General features: G+C 41.6%; 1 protein-coding gene across 1 annotated transcript; it reads right to left on the bottom strand.

Annotated features, from left to right (window-relative positions):
* Positions 1–610: 610 nt before the first annotated feature.
* On the bottom strand, positions 611–4325 carry hspb7 (heat shock protein family B (small) member 7). Its single transcript, XM_085443348.1, has 3 exons — positions 3937–4325; positions 1521–1645; positions 611–1408 (listed from the first exon to the last, which is right to left on the bottom strand). The coding sequence occupies exons 1-3, from the start codon at positions 4100–4102 to the stop codon at positions 1229–1231; spliced, it is 471 nt and encodes a 156-aa protein (XP_085299474.1). The 5' UTR covers positions 4103–4325; the 3' UTR covers positions 611–1228.
* Between the last annotated feature and the right edge of the window lie 13059 nt (positions 4326–17384).

Raw genomic sequence — 17384 nt, 5'->3', positions numbered from 1 at the left:
TGGAGCACGCGCAGTGGGAACCAATGTTTTGCCGACAGAGGCCACGCGGTGTCGCGATACACCCAAGTTACATAATGTGCAAAGCTGATACCTTCATAACACAGTGGAGCTAAAATGGATTTGTAATAGAATAGTTTGTCATTACAGGCACGTGTAGTGTGTAAATAAGCGCTCTAAGTCTAACTTAATAATCACAAATTTCAAACTGAATCCCTGCGTGCTAAAATGAGCTATATCTTTAGGCTTTATTTTATACAATCAGAAGAGGTCCTTGTCTTAAATCATCGGAAAACTGAAAGAACAAGGAGAAATTAATTTTCTGCGATACAAAAAGTATATTAATACAAGGATAAAAGTAATGCTCCTGTATATTTCTAAGGAAAAAGCCACTGCATAGCTCACGTACAGTGGAGGAAATTATAAACAACAATGACTTCCAAATTATATTGGAGAATACCTCCTTTGAAACCCTATTCTCCTGAAAGGAGGACAGGATGGTTCATAATGCTCCCACGCACAAAAGACTGAATAGAAGCACCTTTGTATATACACCTCTGTGCACCTACTGAATGCGAAATCCGTTTCATATTGATTTCAAGGGTAGTTTGCCTTGTGGTGCTCAAGGTTTACGCAGATTTTTATTCCAAAGATGGTTAACAAAACAGTGGTTTAAGGCAAGTCATACCAAGGATGGTGATAAGTCTCCACAGAAAATTTCTCCAGTTCTGTCAAAACTGAAACAATACGAGTAAATAAACAAATAAATCTCTTAAACTGCCAACTCGTATTTCCTGTCAATAATTTGTAAAATCAGAAGTTCATAAAAAGCATTCTACAGAGCAGGATGGCTTATTGTCAAAGCAGTATCATTTTATTCACACAAATAATATTATACAATAACTTATCATCTTTAGAAGTGACCGGTAAGTTTTAGAATAACACTGGGAGGGGTAGGGGAGAAGTTAACTGATGGGTTGTGTGTCTACATCTTTGTGCAAAATGGTGCTCCAAGCCCTTGTGTCTCCTTAAATTAATGTGTATGTCCCGTTGTGTATGTGCGGGATGAGCTAACTCACACACATAAATGAGCAGCAACAGAGTGGCATTGTGTCACACAGAGCACAGTGTCAGCTCTCTGAGTGTTTGAAGTAAAACTGAATGATGACAGTGAGGATAAGAAGCACAGGAAATGGTATGAAATCACAGGAAGTGACGGATCGGACCGTCTCTAGATTTTGATCTCGGTGCGGAAGGTCTGTACGAGCTCATGCTTGGCTGGATTTCGCCGTGCCCGGACCGTGAGGGTCCCCTCGGTGCCCAATGATGATGTCACTGAGGTGGGATCCACGTCCTCGGGTAGCTGGCACTTGTGGGTGAAAGTGTTCATCACTGAACCGTCCTGGGCCAACTGCCAAAACAGAAAGCTTTAGAGATTCATGCGATGTATTGTGGAGATGGATGCTTGGTTAGGGTTTATTTGGCTCACATTAACCCCTTTTGTTTCAACACCTCCCACCCACCTTTTCCGCACGGACTTCTATCTGGTTGTTGGATGTGGTGACGATGATGTCTTCAGGGGAGAAATCTCGCACGTCAACTGTGAACTGGTACGAATCGTCAAGAGTCTTGATATTTCCAGCTCCACCTAAACCCACGGCCAAGACGATGAAAGGATGTTAGAGCACAAATGATGAATCGGGAAGCTACAATTAACTGTGCAAAGTACATATATCTCGCACAGTTAACGTTCACAGATTTTCATCTTCAATACTTCCTGTGTGAATAAACCCACCAGTCTGAGAACCGTGTGCTGTTCATCACTGGAGTACCTGCAGGTGGTGCTTCATTAAGGATGGGCTACACACACTCATTTGAGTGAGGGATCTGCAGTTGTGTGTATTCACCAAAATCCATTTTTAGACATGATCAGAATCTCTGCTTTTGCTTCAACAGCATGACACACCTTCTATTCCACACATTCTGGGCAAACATGGATTTTATTGTCGATTTAATGGATTGAATAGAGACAAAAGATGCACAAGCACCTTAATTATTACAGTTCAGAGGATCATCTGTTTTCCATGGTTAAATGAATCTGAGCTAGAATCTGTGCTGCATGCTTACCAAACTGAGCATGCCCTCGTCTGAACTTGAAAGCTAAGCAGGGTTGGGCCTGGTTAGTACTTGGATGGGAGACTGATTAGGAATACCAAGTGTTATAAGCTTGGGTTGGCTGTAGGTTTGTGGTCCAACTCTTGGCCTCTGCATGCTGAAGTACCCTTGGGCAACATACTAAAACCTCAAGTTGTCTGTTCGATAGAAAGCACTTTGACGAAAGTGCTTTTGTGAATGATGGGTGTTGTGTGAAGTGCTTTGAGGAGTCGAATAGAAATCAGTTACACTCCCTTGTTGTATGTTTCTTTTGTAATTCCCAAACCTTTTTTTTAAGCTCTTGTTGTTCATATTCATATACAAGCTCAAAAAATATGATGAGTAATAATGGTGATTAGTTGACGAGGTGTAAAAATTGGGGTAAAAATTAACTGTGTTTTGAAATTTGGCTCACATTATGGGCAGTCAGCAGACATGAAGAAACAGATCATTAATCTGTCCACATTCATCCATATTCTATATTCACTTCCATTTTTGCTCTGTTTGGGTCTGCACCACCTCTTTGGAGAACATATCTGACTTTTTAGCTGCTGAGTTAATGACTTTCTCTCCTCGGTTGTTCAATAAGCAGCGTGATGAGTTAACCAGAAGTTGATTTTTGTTTTTTTTTGTTTCCAGCTGACTAAAGTTTTCTGAGAACAGTTTGGAGGCAAGAAAACCGACAGCCGACATATGGTTTGTGGCTTTGTCACTCCTGTGAATCTTCCACATGGCATAATCATTCAATCCGTGCCCGGTGTGACTTTAAGAACTGTCAAGAGGCACAGCTGTAGTCCCGGTTAAATATCCTAGGACTGATAGGTGAGTCGGTCCAGGAAAAAAGCGTGATTTATTCTCTGTCCCTGTGGAGTCTGAGCTCACTGAAAGCCTGCGTGGTGCATGACCTCACACACACGGCAGCAGACTGGAAACGAGTGTGTGTGAGTGATATTAGCTCTGACTTCACGTATAGGTTAGCTTAATTATGTGACCTCACCTCACTGTGGTGTGTGTGTGTGTGTGTGTGTGCGCACTGGTCACTGGGCAACCATCTGGTCATTTCTCATGCAGGCGTCATCCCAGATACTCAGTGTGTGATGTCACACTGTTGGCAGTTAGTCCAGCATTCCCAGGTTTGCACGTACTCTGTGTGTGCTTGCATGTGTGTGTGTGATTGCGTTGCTTTCTTCTCAGCAGCGCCCACCTCACATCTTATCTGCTGCACCTATTACAGCACCAACCATGGCTCCAAAACAATGCTGCTCTGCCCCTGACACATAGGAGCACATGGACCATTTAAAGATCAGATTTCACACATACACGCGTCTGCGTGGACCAGCAGCAAAGTGATACGGAGCACTTCACACCAAGTGGACACTGAGATACTGAGCCTGTAGATGAACCAGGCTGTGTGAAGAAAAAAATCTCCTCAACCCTCCGTTTTAAACACATATGTAAATTCCTAATAAATCTTTTAAAAAAAGAGTAAATACATGTCCAAAAATGGAGTCCGTTCTGTTTATTCTTTCAGCACCTTGGCTACAGTTTCCCTTAAAGAAACATCTGTCCACACACAGATCAGCCACACCATAGTCTTCCTCTGAAGATATGTTATCAGTATCACTCCTTGAACAAAAACACACCACTGTACACAAATCGCATTCAAGCGGGCATAAATCATCTTTGCCGTCAAAGCTGTTCCTTCCGCTCTCTTTTACTATTAATTTTTTACCTCTTTTGTTTACAAAACGAATGCCAGAGACCTTAAATTTGCTTCCAACTTACTGGAAAAACCCAAGGAGTCGCTCCCAGGCCTCATGAACGAGCCAAAGTCCTCAGCAAATAGTCCCCGGCTCTTCTCCATGTATGGGTTACCAGAGGACGTAGTTGAGGATGAAGTCTGGTGGAAACTACGCTCCGATCGATAGGCAGAGGAGTTGGTTACACTCATGGATGGCTGTAAGTGCTGGGTAAGGCAGAGGAGGAGTGAAAAGGAGAGAAGAGGGAGGCGGAGAGAGTTGATTCTTCTTGCGGCTATAGTTGCACACACAGGTCTTCTATCTACCTTTACTGTCTTTCTTTTTCTGTCTGTCTATTTATTCTTTTTTTCTGGTTTGTGTAAGGCAGTATCAACCCTTTCCCCCAATCTCTTGCAGCCCTTTACCCACGGCCCTTATATACTATACGGTCCCATGCAGTGGTTGGGAGGTGGCACGTGTCACACAGGCCACAGCTCATTGGGAACACTGTTCTAAATTTATCATAAGACTCAGAGAGCTGATGGAGAGATGGGTCTGTGGTTGGAAAAGTTCTGGGCACTGAAGGGCCTAAGGTTAAGAGAGGGAGGCAGAGTGGGATTTGATAGAGAGAGGCAGAAAAAGAGCAGGGGCTGACAAGGGATAAAGGGGAGGGGGGCAACAGTTGTCACTCCATCACACGTCATCCCTGAAATAGCTTTCCGGCCCTTGCTTTAATTCCCCCTGCTCTCCATCATTCCCATCTGTCTATTTCTTCTGCTTTCATAATATTCAGGGCCACGTCTTTTGACCTGAAATTAGATCCGCACGCGTTTCTGCCGTTTAATGCCAGCGTATGGTTTCATCTCAGATGTTTGTGCTCTCACAAGGGCCCGTTCTCGACTGAAATCCTTCACGGTGTCATGAGTTTATTTAATTCAGTCTCCTAATCATGTGCCAGAAAACGCAGCTGCTGTCTTGTGTTGTGCTGAGAGAAGCGAGCAAAGTCAATCTAAAAGTGAAAAAAGCGCCTCACCTCTATTTTCAGAGTGTAGGTTAGGAGAAAAGCAAAGATGGAAAGAATGTGCCTGAAAACAAAGCCACGGATGGGGGCAGGGGCCTCGGTAGTGACATTGCTTTGTGGCTATTAATATCTGCACGGAGAGCACAGCCCATCATGATTAGTAAACACTCTCTGCTCCTTTTTTCTAGTTAGTGCTGCTGACAGCTAATCCATTAAAATCCATTTATGTGCTCTCTGAGGTTGCCTTGTTGACTTGTGATTCATTATTCCAGTCGAAAGGAGGTTTGTATGTAAGACACATTATAGGCAAATCAGAGATCACAACCTCAGTCCTTAACATCTAATAACGACCATCACAGTCAATCTTTACAGAAAATTCCCAGGCAATCCACCATGCAAGGTGATCTTTGTTTTTGAAACGTTACCCTGTATTGAAAATGACGTCACACTGTGTTATTTTCTTCCAGTCTTATCAGTACAGACCCCTGCTGAAGGTCTAAATCCAGCCCAGCAACTCAGCACCTCCCTAACAGAGCCTCCTCCCTACCTAGTAACAGCAGTAATATTGTTACTTTATTTCAGAATCAGATATGAATCAGTGTTTCAAACTTCTAATGGAGATTAAAGCTGCTGGTTGTAGGGATGGGAATTGATAAGAATTTAGCGATTCCTATTCCATTAGCAATATCACTTATAGATTAAGTTCTCATTGGGTATGTTTTCAGAGTCACCAGTATCTTTAAGCAGCAATGCAGAAATTACATTAATGCTGTTGGTCAAATGTTTGCGCATGTTTGTTGTGGTATTTTCCCTCTTTGTTGTGATCAGAGTCTTTACTCAAAAAAGTCATTATTTCACATATTACCCTGGTCGTAATGCAGTATATGACTTATTTACTCCACAGAGTAACATTACATTAAATTCATGTTACTCTGTAAAATAGCTGAAACACATATAATCACTATTTAACACTATCAACCCCAGGCAACATCCCACACACCAAGACAAATCCCTAATGAGAAGACATGTCTCGAAGATCAGTCTCTTAGTGGAATACAAATCTGACCACAGTGGGTTCTTGGCTAGCTTGGCGTTAGCATGCTGTCTGGGCAGATGCTTGAAACCGTGTTGTGTTAGCAGCATGATGCAATTTTTCCTGTCCTCGATGCAGTCTTTCACTTTACCATTTATCTTTTCCTGTTGTGCACTAAAAAAATAACTGTCCAGGCTCTAGACTGCAGCGCTACTGTCAGAGGAGGAAAACCTCCTCTGACACGCAAACTGAAATCAGGTGATTGCAGAGGTGAGGACTCAAGTCACATGACTTGGACTCCAGTCATTAATTGTATGACTTTAGACTTGGCTTAAAAAAATGTTATAAGACTTGTGACTTGACTTGGACTTTACACGAATGACTTGGGACTAAAATTCAACATACATATTATTTAAAAAGTGCGGACCATTAACTCATTTTGTTCATTCACTCTTACCACACTCCGTACGTATGTGAGCGTGAGCTGTAACACAGCCAATCAAATTAACCAGATAAAAAACAAAACAAAAACAAAACAAAAAAACACTCAATCCAAAAATGCTCCCAAGTACATAAACTACGAAGTAGGGGAGACCGGGGATAGTTGTAACATTTTTGACATTTCTGTCTGTAAATTGAAGCTCTTTTAAGGTAGTGGATTCAAAATGTAATGCAAAGTATTTACATGTCTCGGCTATTAAATAGTGCAGCTATTTTCTCTGCAGCACAATTACCCATTGCATGGTATGGCCTCAAACACAAAGAGTGAAATGTTACAATTAACCCCATAGTCTGGGTTAGTTGTAACATATCCTGGGGTAAAATGTAACACAATGAAATAAGGGTACTGACAAAATATTAACATGTAATCTTTGTTTATTCAACACATGAATGCACTTAGAGCCATTTATGTAGCTATGTGTGTGTGTGACAGAATGCAGAAATCTAGCTTTTGAACATATTCCAACCCCCCAAAAAAGACAAGTTATGGAATTTTCTGCAGCTGAATATTTCATTAATTTTGGTTGGTCTTCCTTGAGTTTGGCCTCATTGGCTCAGTGGGCATTATAACCTACAACTCTTGCACCAATTTGAACATAACAATGAAGCTGAAAAAATGTAGTTGTTCACCAGCATCGCAATTCCATTACTTTTATCATGGCTTACCTTGGTGTGGTTTGCAAAGTGCTTCAGAAAGATGAGGAAATCTGTTTCTCGCACCCATCCTGATTTATTTCCACAACCAATACTTTCTACTGCCCATCTCTGACACAGTGGCCTGCATAATGTATGTGTGGGAACACAAACAGTGGAGGAATTGTGTTGTCAATGGCATTAACCGCATATACAAATGCGACCAGTGAACCTCTCTCTGCTGATGTCGTTGCCCCAACTTGTTTAATATAAGTTAAAGTAATAGTGTGGTAAGTTGTAACATCTGCATTATTGTTACAACTAACCCAGACTGTTGCTGTTACAACTGACCCAGACTCCTATAGCCATGAACTAGCTAACATTACAGCCAACGGCTAAAACATTAGCACTAAAGACCTACACAGAATATATCCCCATAGACATACAAATAACATAATTTAAGTTTGATGAGTTTAACTGCAAAGCAGATAATGCTATTAAACATTGAAATAAAGTAGAAAAACTTACTTTTTGCCATACAAATGACTTTTTTTCGTGTTAAATTGTCTGTGTTTGACAAAATGTGCTGATTTTTCACATGTGATAGCAAAACTGAGTTGGGCATGTACAGGATGAGTCACATCATTTGAAACTTAGCCCTGATTGGAGAAATTGGAAGTGTTACAACTGACCCACGTTACAACTATCCCCGGTCTCCCCTAGTCAACAAAAAACGAAATGTAATATGAAAAACCTGCGAGAAGAGAATCACTGACAGAGATAGAACAACTTCCAACTTTGTCCAACATTTGAAGTTGCATAAAGAACGGTACCATGGTGCTATTCTTTTGCTATGATGAGATAGCTGACTTAGCTAACTTCATCTTATTAGCAACTGTTCTCCGGGCTACGCTGATGATACTGTTTGGCTTCAACATGTATGATATTTTTGTCATGCTATTTTACACCCGGTCTTACAAGCACATCCAAGAATAACATGCAAGTTGGTAGCTCAGAATTGTCGGTAAATGGTGAGCAGGGTCCGTTTCGGAAAGTGGGTTTCTGTACCTGAACTCGAGGAACTTGGTCTCCGTCTCCTCCCCATCATTAACCCCGTAGATTTAACACAGTTTAGACTGACAAATATTTATTTTACCATCACATCAAAATTCAAAACCACTGTGTTTAATTTGCAATTAATGCATGGCCGTGTGTAACTTTTGCATCATTTTTCTCCTGTCATTTATGTCAATACATCACATAAAATACTTTGATCTTATATTATTAGCTGTTGTTTATTTGAAAATGTCAGTTATTCTTAACATTGACGCTAAACATTGCTTATTAGAACGCATTAGAACAAAACAAATTTCCCACACGTGGGACTAATAAAGGTTATCTTATTTTATGCAGAGTTTTTAGAAAAGTGTTTTAATAAATAGTTTTTATATTTTTTATTTTCTGAAAACTATGAGGGTTTAAGTGTTAATATTTATTACCGATTAGTAGGAACAAATTAAAGTCAAATGCAATTCATGAATGGCTGCACCTTTGAAAGCATATTTGAAGAATACCAGATGAAAAAGAGGATCACAAATGAACCTGAACAGCCTTCCATATCACAGTTTATGGACAATTGTGCTGGACAGCACAGCATGACTCATCCACAGCAGAAAGCTATCACAAATGCATGATTAAGTGACTTGAATATTGGTTGCAAACTGTCTATTGTGGAAAACAAGAATTTTCGACACTTTCTGCCAGTAGTTGACAGAAAATACAGAGTCCGGTAGTATGTTGCAGAACAATTATATCAAAACAGAGAATGGTCTGGTCGGGAGTCTCCAAGCATCTTTCTTGGAATTTTTATCAGTGTGCAAATGGCTAGAGCAGAAGATGGGATCACTGCTCCCTTTTCACATCCAGTGTACCTTAAAGCAGCTGCTTTGGATCCAGCATTTTCTCTGTTGTGGGTTGGGACACCATGTGTTGGGCAGTTGTGACATAAAGACAGAAGTGACATTAAAAGTTAAAGGTAAAGACTGAATATAGTGTATATTTTTTCTGTATTTTTTTTGTCTAAAATTGTAATAAAGACTCTTTTGCTGTTGTTAATTTGTTTTGCCAGATCTGATCCTGCAAGATGCTGCGGATCCTGCAAAGTCAGAGCAATCTGTGACTCCTGGTGAGAAACATCAAGAAGACTGTGAAGATGGAGGACTCTTTGCTGCTTAGTATAAGAAGCAGAAGAAGGATGTGGGGAAGAGCAGGGCTACAGCTGAGTCACTACCTGGATATTGCTGATGGACACAATGCCCTCTTGTTCTGGACAATGAACATACAGACTCTTCCTTCTCTATTTCATGTGGGCACCAGAGTTTTGGCAGTACCTTCGTGTGTACCTGCATTTGGCCAATTTGGCAAATGCAATGCACAATAGTTAACTGAAATAACTTAAACTGCACATTATATATATATATATATAATTATATATATATATATATAATGTGCAGGGGACTGGTGAGTGTCAGCACCACAGTCCAGGATGAGACAAGGAACATCCAAGAATACATTGGGAAGATGGCCCCAACTGACCGAGTGCTCAGTGAATACCTCAGGCAGCAGAAACCCAAGAAAGAGGAGGGAGACGAGGAACCATCATGGAAGGACAGGCCCCTGCACGGTATGTACCACCGGCAGATAGAGGAGGTGGCTGATATCCAGAAATCCTACCAGTGGCTGGACAAAGCTGGACTGAAAGACAGCACAGAGGCACTAATCATGGCAGCACAAGAACAAGCTCTGAGTACAAGATCCATAGAGGCTGGGGTCTATCACACCAGGCAAGACCCCAGGTGCAGGCTGTGTAAAGATGCCCCAGAGACAATCCAGCACATAACAGCAGGGTGCAAGATGCTAGCAGGCAAGGCATACATGGAACGCCATAACCAAGTGGCCGGCATAGTGTACAGGAACATCTGTGCCGAGTATAACCTGGAAGTCCCGAGGTCAAAATGGGAGATGCCCCCAAGGGTGGTGGAGAATGACCGAGCTAAGATCCTGTGGGACTTCCAGATACAGACGGACAAAATGGTGGTGGCTAACCAACCGGACATAGTGGTGGTAGACAAACAGAAGAAGACGGCCGTAGTGATCGATGTAGCGGTTCCGAATGACAGCAATATCAGGAAGAAGGAACACGAGAAGCTGGAGAAATACCAAGGGCTCAGAGAAGAGCTCGAGAGGATGTGGAGGGTGAAGGTAACGGTGGTCCCCGTGGTAATCGGAGCACTAGGTGCGGTGACTCCCAAGCTAGGCGAGTGGCTCCAGCAGATCCCGGGAATAACATCGGAGATCTCTGTCCAGAAGAGCGCAGTCCTGGGAACAGCTAAGATACTGCGCAGGACCCTCAAGCTCCCAGGCCTCTGGTAGAGGACCCGAGCTTGAAGGATAAACCGCCCGCAGGGGCGTGCTGGGTGTATATATATATACACACACTAGGGGTGCAACGATACACAAAATTCACGGTTCGGTTCGATACTTTGGTGTCATGGTTCGATATTTTTTCGATACAAAAAAAAATGTTAATGCCTTTTTAATTTGTCATTTATTAAAATTATAAATATATATTTTAACTCAAAAGTACAGTTTTTAAATTTAATGTTGCTGAAACAAAAGTAATTAAAAAAATAAATATATCTCAGGGCTCTCAAAATTTCAAAATCCCTGGTAGCCCTTCGGGCAGGGACTCTTCAGTTTTTAGTAGCCCAAAATAAATGTAAGTAGCCCGAATAAAAAAGAGAGCAATTTTTTGATTGATGTTTTGTTTCCTGTTTTGTTTCCTTTACAATATTATACTTTAATGTATAATATTGTAAAGGAAACAAAACATTAATCAAAAAATTGTTGAAAAACAAATTACAACATTGTATAAAAATTACAATCATCAACTCAAATACTTGGTTCTAATTGAACAGAAATTTCTATGAACTTGTAAGAACTGTGTAGGACATGAATCAGTCTGTGTCAGATCCTGAATTTGAAATTTCCACTGAAGTCACGGGTAAGAGACAAGTGGAACCAAGATCTAGGCCATTTGCTTTTTGAAGTTTGCAAAGACTGCTAAATTTTGCCAGTGGTAGTTCACTCTTTGCAACATAGTACGCTGTTCTAAACAGATTTTTCAGGTTTATTTTGAGTATGTTATTTGCAATTGGTGTTTGTTCTGGGAAAGATATTGCAGACTGAGCAATAATGCATTTCTTGGATTTCTCATGGGTTCTAATGGGGGCCTTTCTTAAAATGACTGGTCCCAGTAACAAAGGCGCTTGTCGACTCAGAAATCGAGAGAAAACCAACAACACACTTGGCAGAACATTATGTTATTTACACGGGTGCACATAAGTGGTCCGCATGTGCGCATTCGCTGTCAAAATAAAAGACGCGCACCAGATAAGAAGTTGCAAAGCACTGTTTTTGTCCGCTAGAGTGGGATTTTCACGGCACATTCCGCACCACATCTCTGTGCGTTCATCATTTGTTTGAAGCCAGCTCACCTCCTGCAACCACTTTTCCGAGAATACGTGCTTGTTTTGTGGTTCGGACTCCTTCTGACATTTCTTTGGAGGTGGAGGAACATCACAGTAATTGCTTAAAGGAGCTTCTTCGACATCTTTAAGAGTTTTAAACAAATGTCTGTCCTCCTCCAGAAAATCTTATGTATGCAAACACGCATTGCAACTTCATATCTTGTGCGCGTTCTTTTTTTTTTTTTTTTTTGACAGCGAATGCGCACCTGCGGACCACTTATGTGCAGCCCCGGTTATATAGCTCGTCATATTGCAGCCACAGAAATTCTTTTGTCCATGAAACCATAAAGCTGCACTTTCTTTTTGCCTTATAGTCTGATTTGTCATAACTTTTCCGTTTTGTGGTAAGCTTTTCTTTGGCTGTCACTTCTTCACCCTGACCTGTCTTATTTGGCTCAGCAGAACTAAAATATATATCCTGCTGCTTTTACACACACACACATAACGGTCAGCGATTCTCTGCGCGATCAACCTCTCATATGTTTAAGCTTGCTGCGGGAGATTTCACTTGTCATGTTTGCATAGTAAGCTAACGATTGATAAGACAATGTCAGAGGAATTGGTGCACAAATTATCATCACTCACCAATCAGTGCTGTCACTCTCTAGCGATTTTGCAAGCCCTGTATCTGATTGAGGAATCACTCATCTTTGGAAAAGAGAGTTTATTACAGAGAAATGGCTCTTTCCAAAATAAAAGCTATACTATACGCTTCTTCTGGGCTATATTCTCAGCAGCATATTGTAGCGGGTCAGGGCTGTTCGGGCTTCTGTTTATACAGTTATGTTTTGTTTATGTTGCCATAGTGACGGGTGACGCCCTCTCGCTGCGACGGTGTGTCCTTCCGGGGTCAGAGGGCGCCTTGTGTGTTGTTGTTGTTGTTGCTGTGCGGTTGCCGCGCTGAGCAGTTAGCTAGCGGCAGTGTTCTTCTGCAGATGTCAATAAACGGCTGTGCTCCCTGGCTAGCTCACGGGAAGCAAGACCAAACGACACCTCCGTCTCCTCGTTGTCTGAGCTCGCCACATTGGTGTCAGAAGTGGGATGATGGTGGCACCCCATGTTCTGACCCGAGTGACCCCGGCCGGTGCGCCAAAAGAAGGCACCTGGACATTTGCAGGACTTTGTGTGGGGTAATGGGGTCATCGGGGACGACTGACCCCTTAGGTGGGGGCTATGTAGCGGGTCAGGGCTGTTCGGGGTTCTGTTTGTACAGTTATGTTTTGTTTATGTTGCCATAGTGACGCCTTCTCGCTGAGAAGGTGTGTCCTTCCGGGGTCAGAGGGCGCTCTGTGTGTTGTTGTTGCTGTGCGGTTGCTGCGCTGAGCAGTTAGCTAGCGGCAGTGTTCTTCTGCAGATGTCAATAAACGGCTGTGCTCCCTGGCTAGCTCACGGGAAGCAAGACCAAACGATACCTCCGTCTCCTCGTTGTCTGAGCTCGCCACAATATTAAACATATCAGGTCCCCATAAGGAGAATCATGTGCTAACGGCTGTCTAAATGACTCGGGTAAAGTTTGTAGCATGCATGATTGTTGTTTTTGTCTGCTTCCATTTGTCTTTGCACTAGGATGATGTCGGCGTAAATGTGCAGTCATATTCATTGTGTTCCCACTAGTGCTGTCAGCGTTAATCTCGTTGAAATGACGTTAACGCCACAACACGGCAAATCTCCGTTAACGAGCTACCCCTGCGTGGGGCTAGACGGCCAACACGTTAAGAGCTAACTGCGCTAACACACTAGTTCCCACCCATGTAATTGAGCATTGCGTGGCACATCCAACATACTGTTTTACTTTAGTCCATGACTCGCTTACCTTCAGGGTCATACGTCACATGAAAACCAAAATAATTCCAAACGCCAGATCTGAATGAGGGTGCGGGAGGTTCAATTTGCCATGTTGCAAGGAGAGCTTAACTTCTGTCTCACTAGCTTGCCCTGCGCTCTTCCTTCTGACGATGCTGTCTGTGTTGAACGCTCAGTGGATCTGCGCTCGACAGTGCAGCCTACGCAGATTCACTGAGCGCTCAACACAGACAGCATCATCAGAAGGAAAGTTGATAAAATAAATTACAAATTTTGTATTGTTCGATACATATGCGTACCGAACCGAAAGCATTGTATCGAACGGTTCAATATCGATACGAGTATCGTTGCACCCCTAATATACACATATATCTGGGTCTTTTGTTTTGTTTTGTTTCCTCTGTCACTGACACATGGACACATACAAACACACGTGTTCACACAGTGACTAGAGGAGAGAGAGAGTGGACAAGCTAATCACACTGCACTAAATTTACTGCAATGGTTCATTGTTATATACAGAAGGAAATCTCGGCACTTTTTGTTTGAACAGGAAGTTCTTCTTTTGCATTTTTCACTGAATGTTTATTCTGTGAATTTGTAGTTTAGAGGAAGAATATTCTTGCAGCAAAGTTTAATAGAGCTGTATGTTATAGAGGTGCAATTTCAGAATTAGTTTGTGCATGTCTTGTAAGTTCACTTGTTTTGTCAAGTGTTGAGATAAATACAGATTTAAAAAAGAACACATGGTCTTTTATTTACATTGACTCTGACTTGCCTGACTTTACTTGAGGCTTGACTTGTGACTTGAAGATAAAGACTTGAGACTTACTTGAGACTTACAAAACAATGACTCGGTCCCACCTCTAGGTGATTGTAGCGCAAGCTCAAAAAACGACAAGCGGGCTTGATAGGCAGCAGAAGTGAGAAGTAAGGAAGTAGAAATTTTTACTGTACTTAAATAGAATTTTCAGGTATCTCCACTTTACTTAGGAATTTATGTATCTGTCAACTTTTGATTTTAAACAAATACCAGTACTTTTTCCTCCTTACATTTTCAAAACATGTTTATTTTTGGTTTAACACATTCGAGTCAGTCCTGTCCCCCTATTAAACACCAGGGGATGTCGCATGAAAATAGATGAAAGAGGCAAATGGTGTGCCATAGCCAGGGGTTAAAGTGGGCCGGCATTTTTATTTATTCATTTTATTTTGCACAACATCGGAACAGTTGCAGGACGGTTGCACTCCGTCAGCATCTATTTAGCCCTACACAAGATGAGCGAGCATTAAGCGAGTCATATTTTTTAAGTTGTAAGTCGTTTCAAATGCAACATTTCTATTAGCTCAACAAATGTCCACAAACACACAGGCTTTCATGCATTTTGTCGCACAGTGTGTTGCTAGCTAACGGTCCAGCTGCTGTATTTCACAGGGAGAGAAAGAGAGCTAACTACACTCAGAGATGGAAAAAGATAAGAAAGACGGAAGAAAAGGAAGAAGAGTGGTTAGAATTACAGGTAAGAACTGCTCAGTGGTATGTGATAAACTGTAAATGTAAAGCTTACAGGTCAGTCCTCATGTTTTTAAATCAGATTTTGAGTCTGTACATTTGACATTATGCTTTTTCATGTTGTGAAATGTGCTGCAAAACAAACTGAGATAAAATAACTGGTTTACTGTGATGGATTTAAAGTGCGTGTGACTGGTACGCAGTGGCTGTGGTGCTCACGGTCAGAGTTCAGTTACATAAAGGGTAACAGAGTTAAGGTGATGGTGCTTAGATTCATTCACAGATTGAAACCTTCACACCAACTTTATCCTGTGTGGAAAAAAGACAGCATAAACAGAATACTGTCAGTGTAGAGGATGGACATAAAAGACAAGGCATGACCATAAAATACTCAAAGGATAAATTCAATTGGTTTATAATTTTATTACATAGTTGGAAAAAAAAGTTAAACAAGTAAATAAAGAAACAACGTAAAAGAAAAGTAAAAAAACCCAAAAACAAATCAGTAAATAAAGGAAAACGGTAATAAAAAGAAAAAAAAGGGCCCCAACAATCCCCTCTGAGCAAGCACTAGGCGACAGTGGGGAAGAAAAACTGCCTTTAAACGGGGAGAAACTTCCGGCAGAACCAGGCTCAGAAGGGGCAGTCAACTGCCGGGACTGGTTGGGGGGTTAGGGTGGAAAAAGAAAAAAGATGAAGGAGAGAGGGAAGAGGTGTTAGGAGAGAAAGGGAAAAGGGGGAGAGGAGTGGTGAAAATTAAGATGGAACAGAGGTGGAGGATGACGAGGCTACATGAATAAGCAGCAGCGCCTTTTCTTCTTTTTCAGGGGTACTTTTCCATGAGCTCTTTTTTCTCCAGGATGAGGGTTCTCAACTGATCGTTTGTTTCTTCAATTTCCTTCTCAAGTTTCTGGCATCTTTGCTCCGTTTCTTTTAATGCTCATTTCTTCTTGTGATTTCTTGAAGCTTACACTGTAGGTCTTCATTTATTTGCTCTTGTTGCTGCTTTTGCGCAAGCATTTCAGCGTTTTCGCACTTCAAGTTGTCTAATTTCAACAACATCTCATTAATGACCTCTGAGTGTTTTTTCGCCATTTCATTGATCCTACACTGCATCTTTGAACGTAGTTTTTCCAATACTTCTCTTTCCAGTTCAGGTTTTCTGTCTTTCATTGTATTACAAAATTCATTCAGTTTTAGATTTCTTCTCTCAAAGTCCTGGAGAATACGTTTTTCTTCTTCCTGTTGCTCTTTCTCTTGAAGAAGCTCTTTATTTTTGCACTGTTTCATCCAGCCTGACTTTCAGCACTTTGTATTTTTCCTTTATGCCTTCAAGTTGGTCCTGCATTTGTGTGACCTCTTCCTTTTTCTGTCCGAGGATTTGTACAATTTCTTCCATAGCTTCATCAAGCGTTCCTCGGAGCACCTGATTCTTTTGCTCCATGTTTTCGAGATCCCTTTGCATCTCCTCAATAGTAGCATTCTTGTGTTGAAGCTGGGCAGACGTTTCTTTTAATTCAGCACTCTTTTTCTTGTTTTCCTTCATCAGGAACAAAATCTTCTCTCGTGCTTGACCAAACTTTCCTTCCCAGGCCTCATTAATAATTTTTGTGTAAGGCTGGCGTTGCTGTTGTTTTTCCAGCTCTTGATTTCGTGCTTCCAATTGTTTGCACTTCTCTTCCAGTTGAAGCTTCTCTTCTTCAATTTGTTTAATTTTTGCATGTAGGTCGGAGTTCTCCTGTAATGTCCTTCGGGCTGATAAGACACTATCCATGGTTGTTTTTCCTGGAGCGATTGGCCGGCCAGACCTCAAAGGAGAGGCGGCATAATCTTTTTTTCTTTGTGGGCATTTTCGTGGATACATGTTGGCGCCTGTGCACAGTGACTCTGAAAAGGTTTACAAATACTTCCAAATATATCTCTGGTCGAACGTTTGAAGGCTGCGAACAAACTGACTAAAAATTGCTGCTCCTGACCCCTACTTAAGGAAAAAACTTCAAAGGATCAAAGGCATGATGTCCACTCTTTATGAATCACATGGCATTTTGGAACGGGGATGGTTTTTTTTAAACTGTTTTTAAATTTTACTTGAGTGTTTCTTAGTTTTAGACCAGTTGTTTAGTCTGAGGCTTACAGCTGAATTAACAGTAAATTAGTACAGTCGAGTCATGCAGGATGATCACCACTTTTATATATTCAGTATGTGGGTCAGAGTGAGTGTGGATAGACAAAACACAATGATCAGGCATGACATTCTCACTAACTAGTGACACCGTGTCACCTGCGACACACACACACACAGCACGTATGATTTTGCCGGTTTCAGCTGCTGGTTGTTAATGTTGCAGACAGATCCCACTGTAACAGACTGCGGCTGTGCTTGAAGGTCATAACATGTTTT

Source organism: Copadichromis virginalis, linkage group LG20, assembly GCF_057382275.1.
Source record: "Copadichromis virginalis isolate Kocher_CV1m ecotype Utaka linkage group LG20, C_Virginalis_male_GT1.1, whole genome shotgun sequence".
Taxonomy (NCBI): Eukaryota; Metazoa; Chordata; class Actinopteri; order Cichliformes; family Cichlidae; genus Copadichromis; species Copadichromis virginalis.
The sequence above is the reverse complement of the archived record's forward strand: the minus strand, read 5'-3'. Positions and strand labels throughout refer to the sequence as shown.

Coding starts and splice junctions, on each gene's coding strand:
- hspb7 (XM_085443348.1), bottom strand. CDS start 4,102: ATGAGTGTAACCAACTCCTCTGCCTATCGATCGGAGCGTAGTTTCCAC. Junction 1,646..3,936: donor CGACTCCTTGGGTTTTTCCA/GTAAGTTGGAAG, acceptor CCGTGGGTTTAG/GTGGAGCTGGAAATATCAAG. Junction 1,409..1,520: donor TAGAAGTCCGTGCGGAAAAG/GTGGGTGGGAGG, acceptor CTGTTTTGGCAG/TTGGCCCAGGACGGTTCAGT.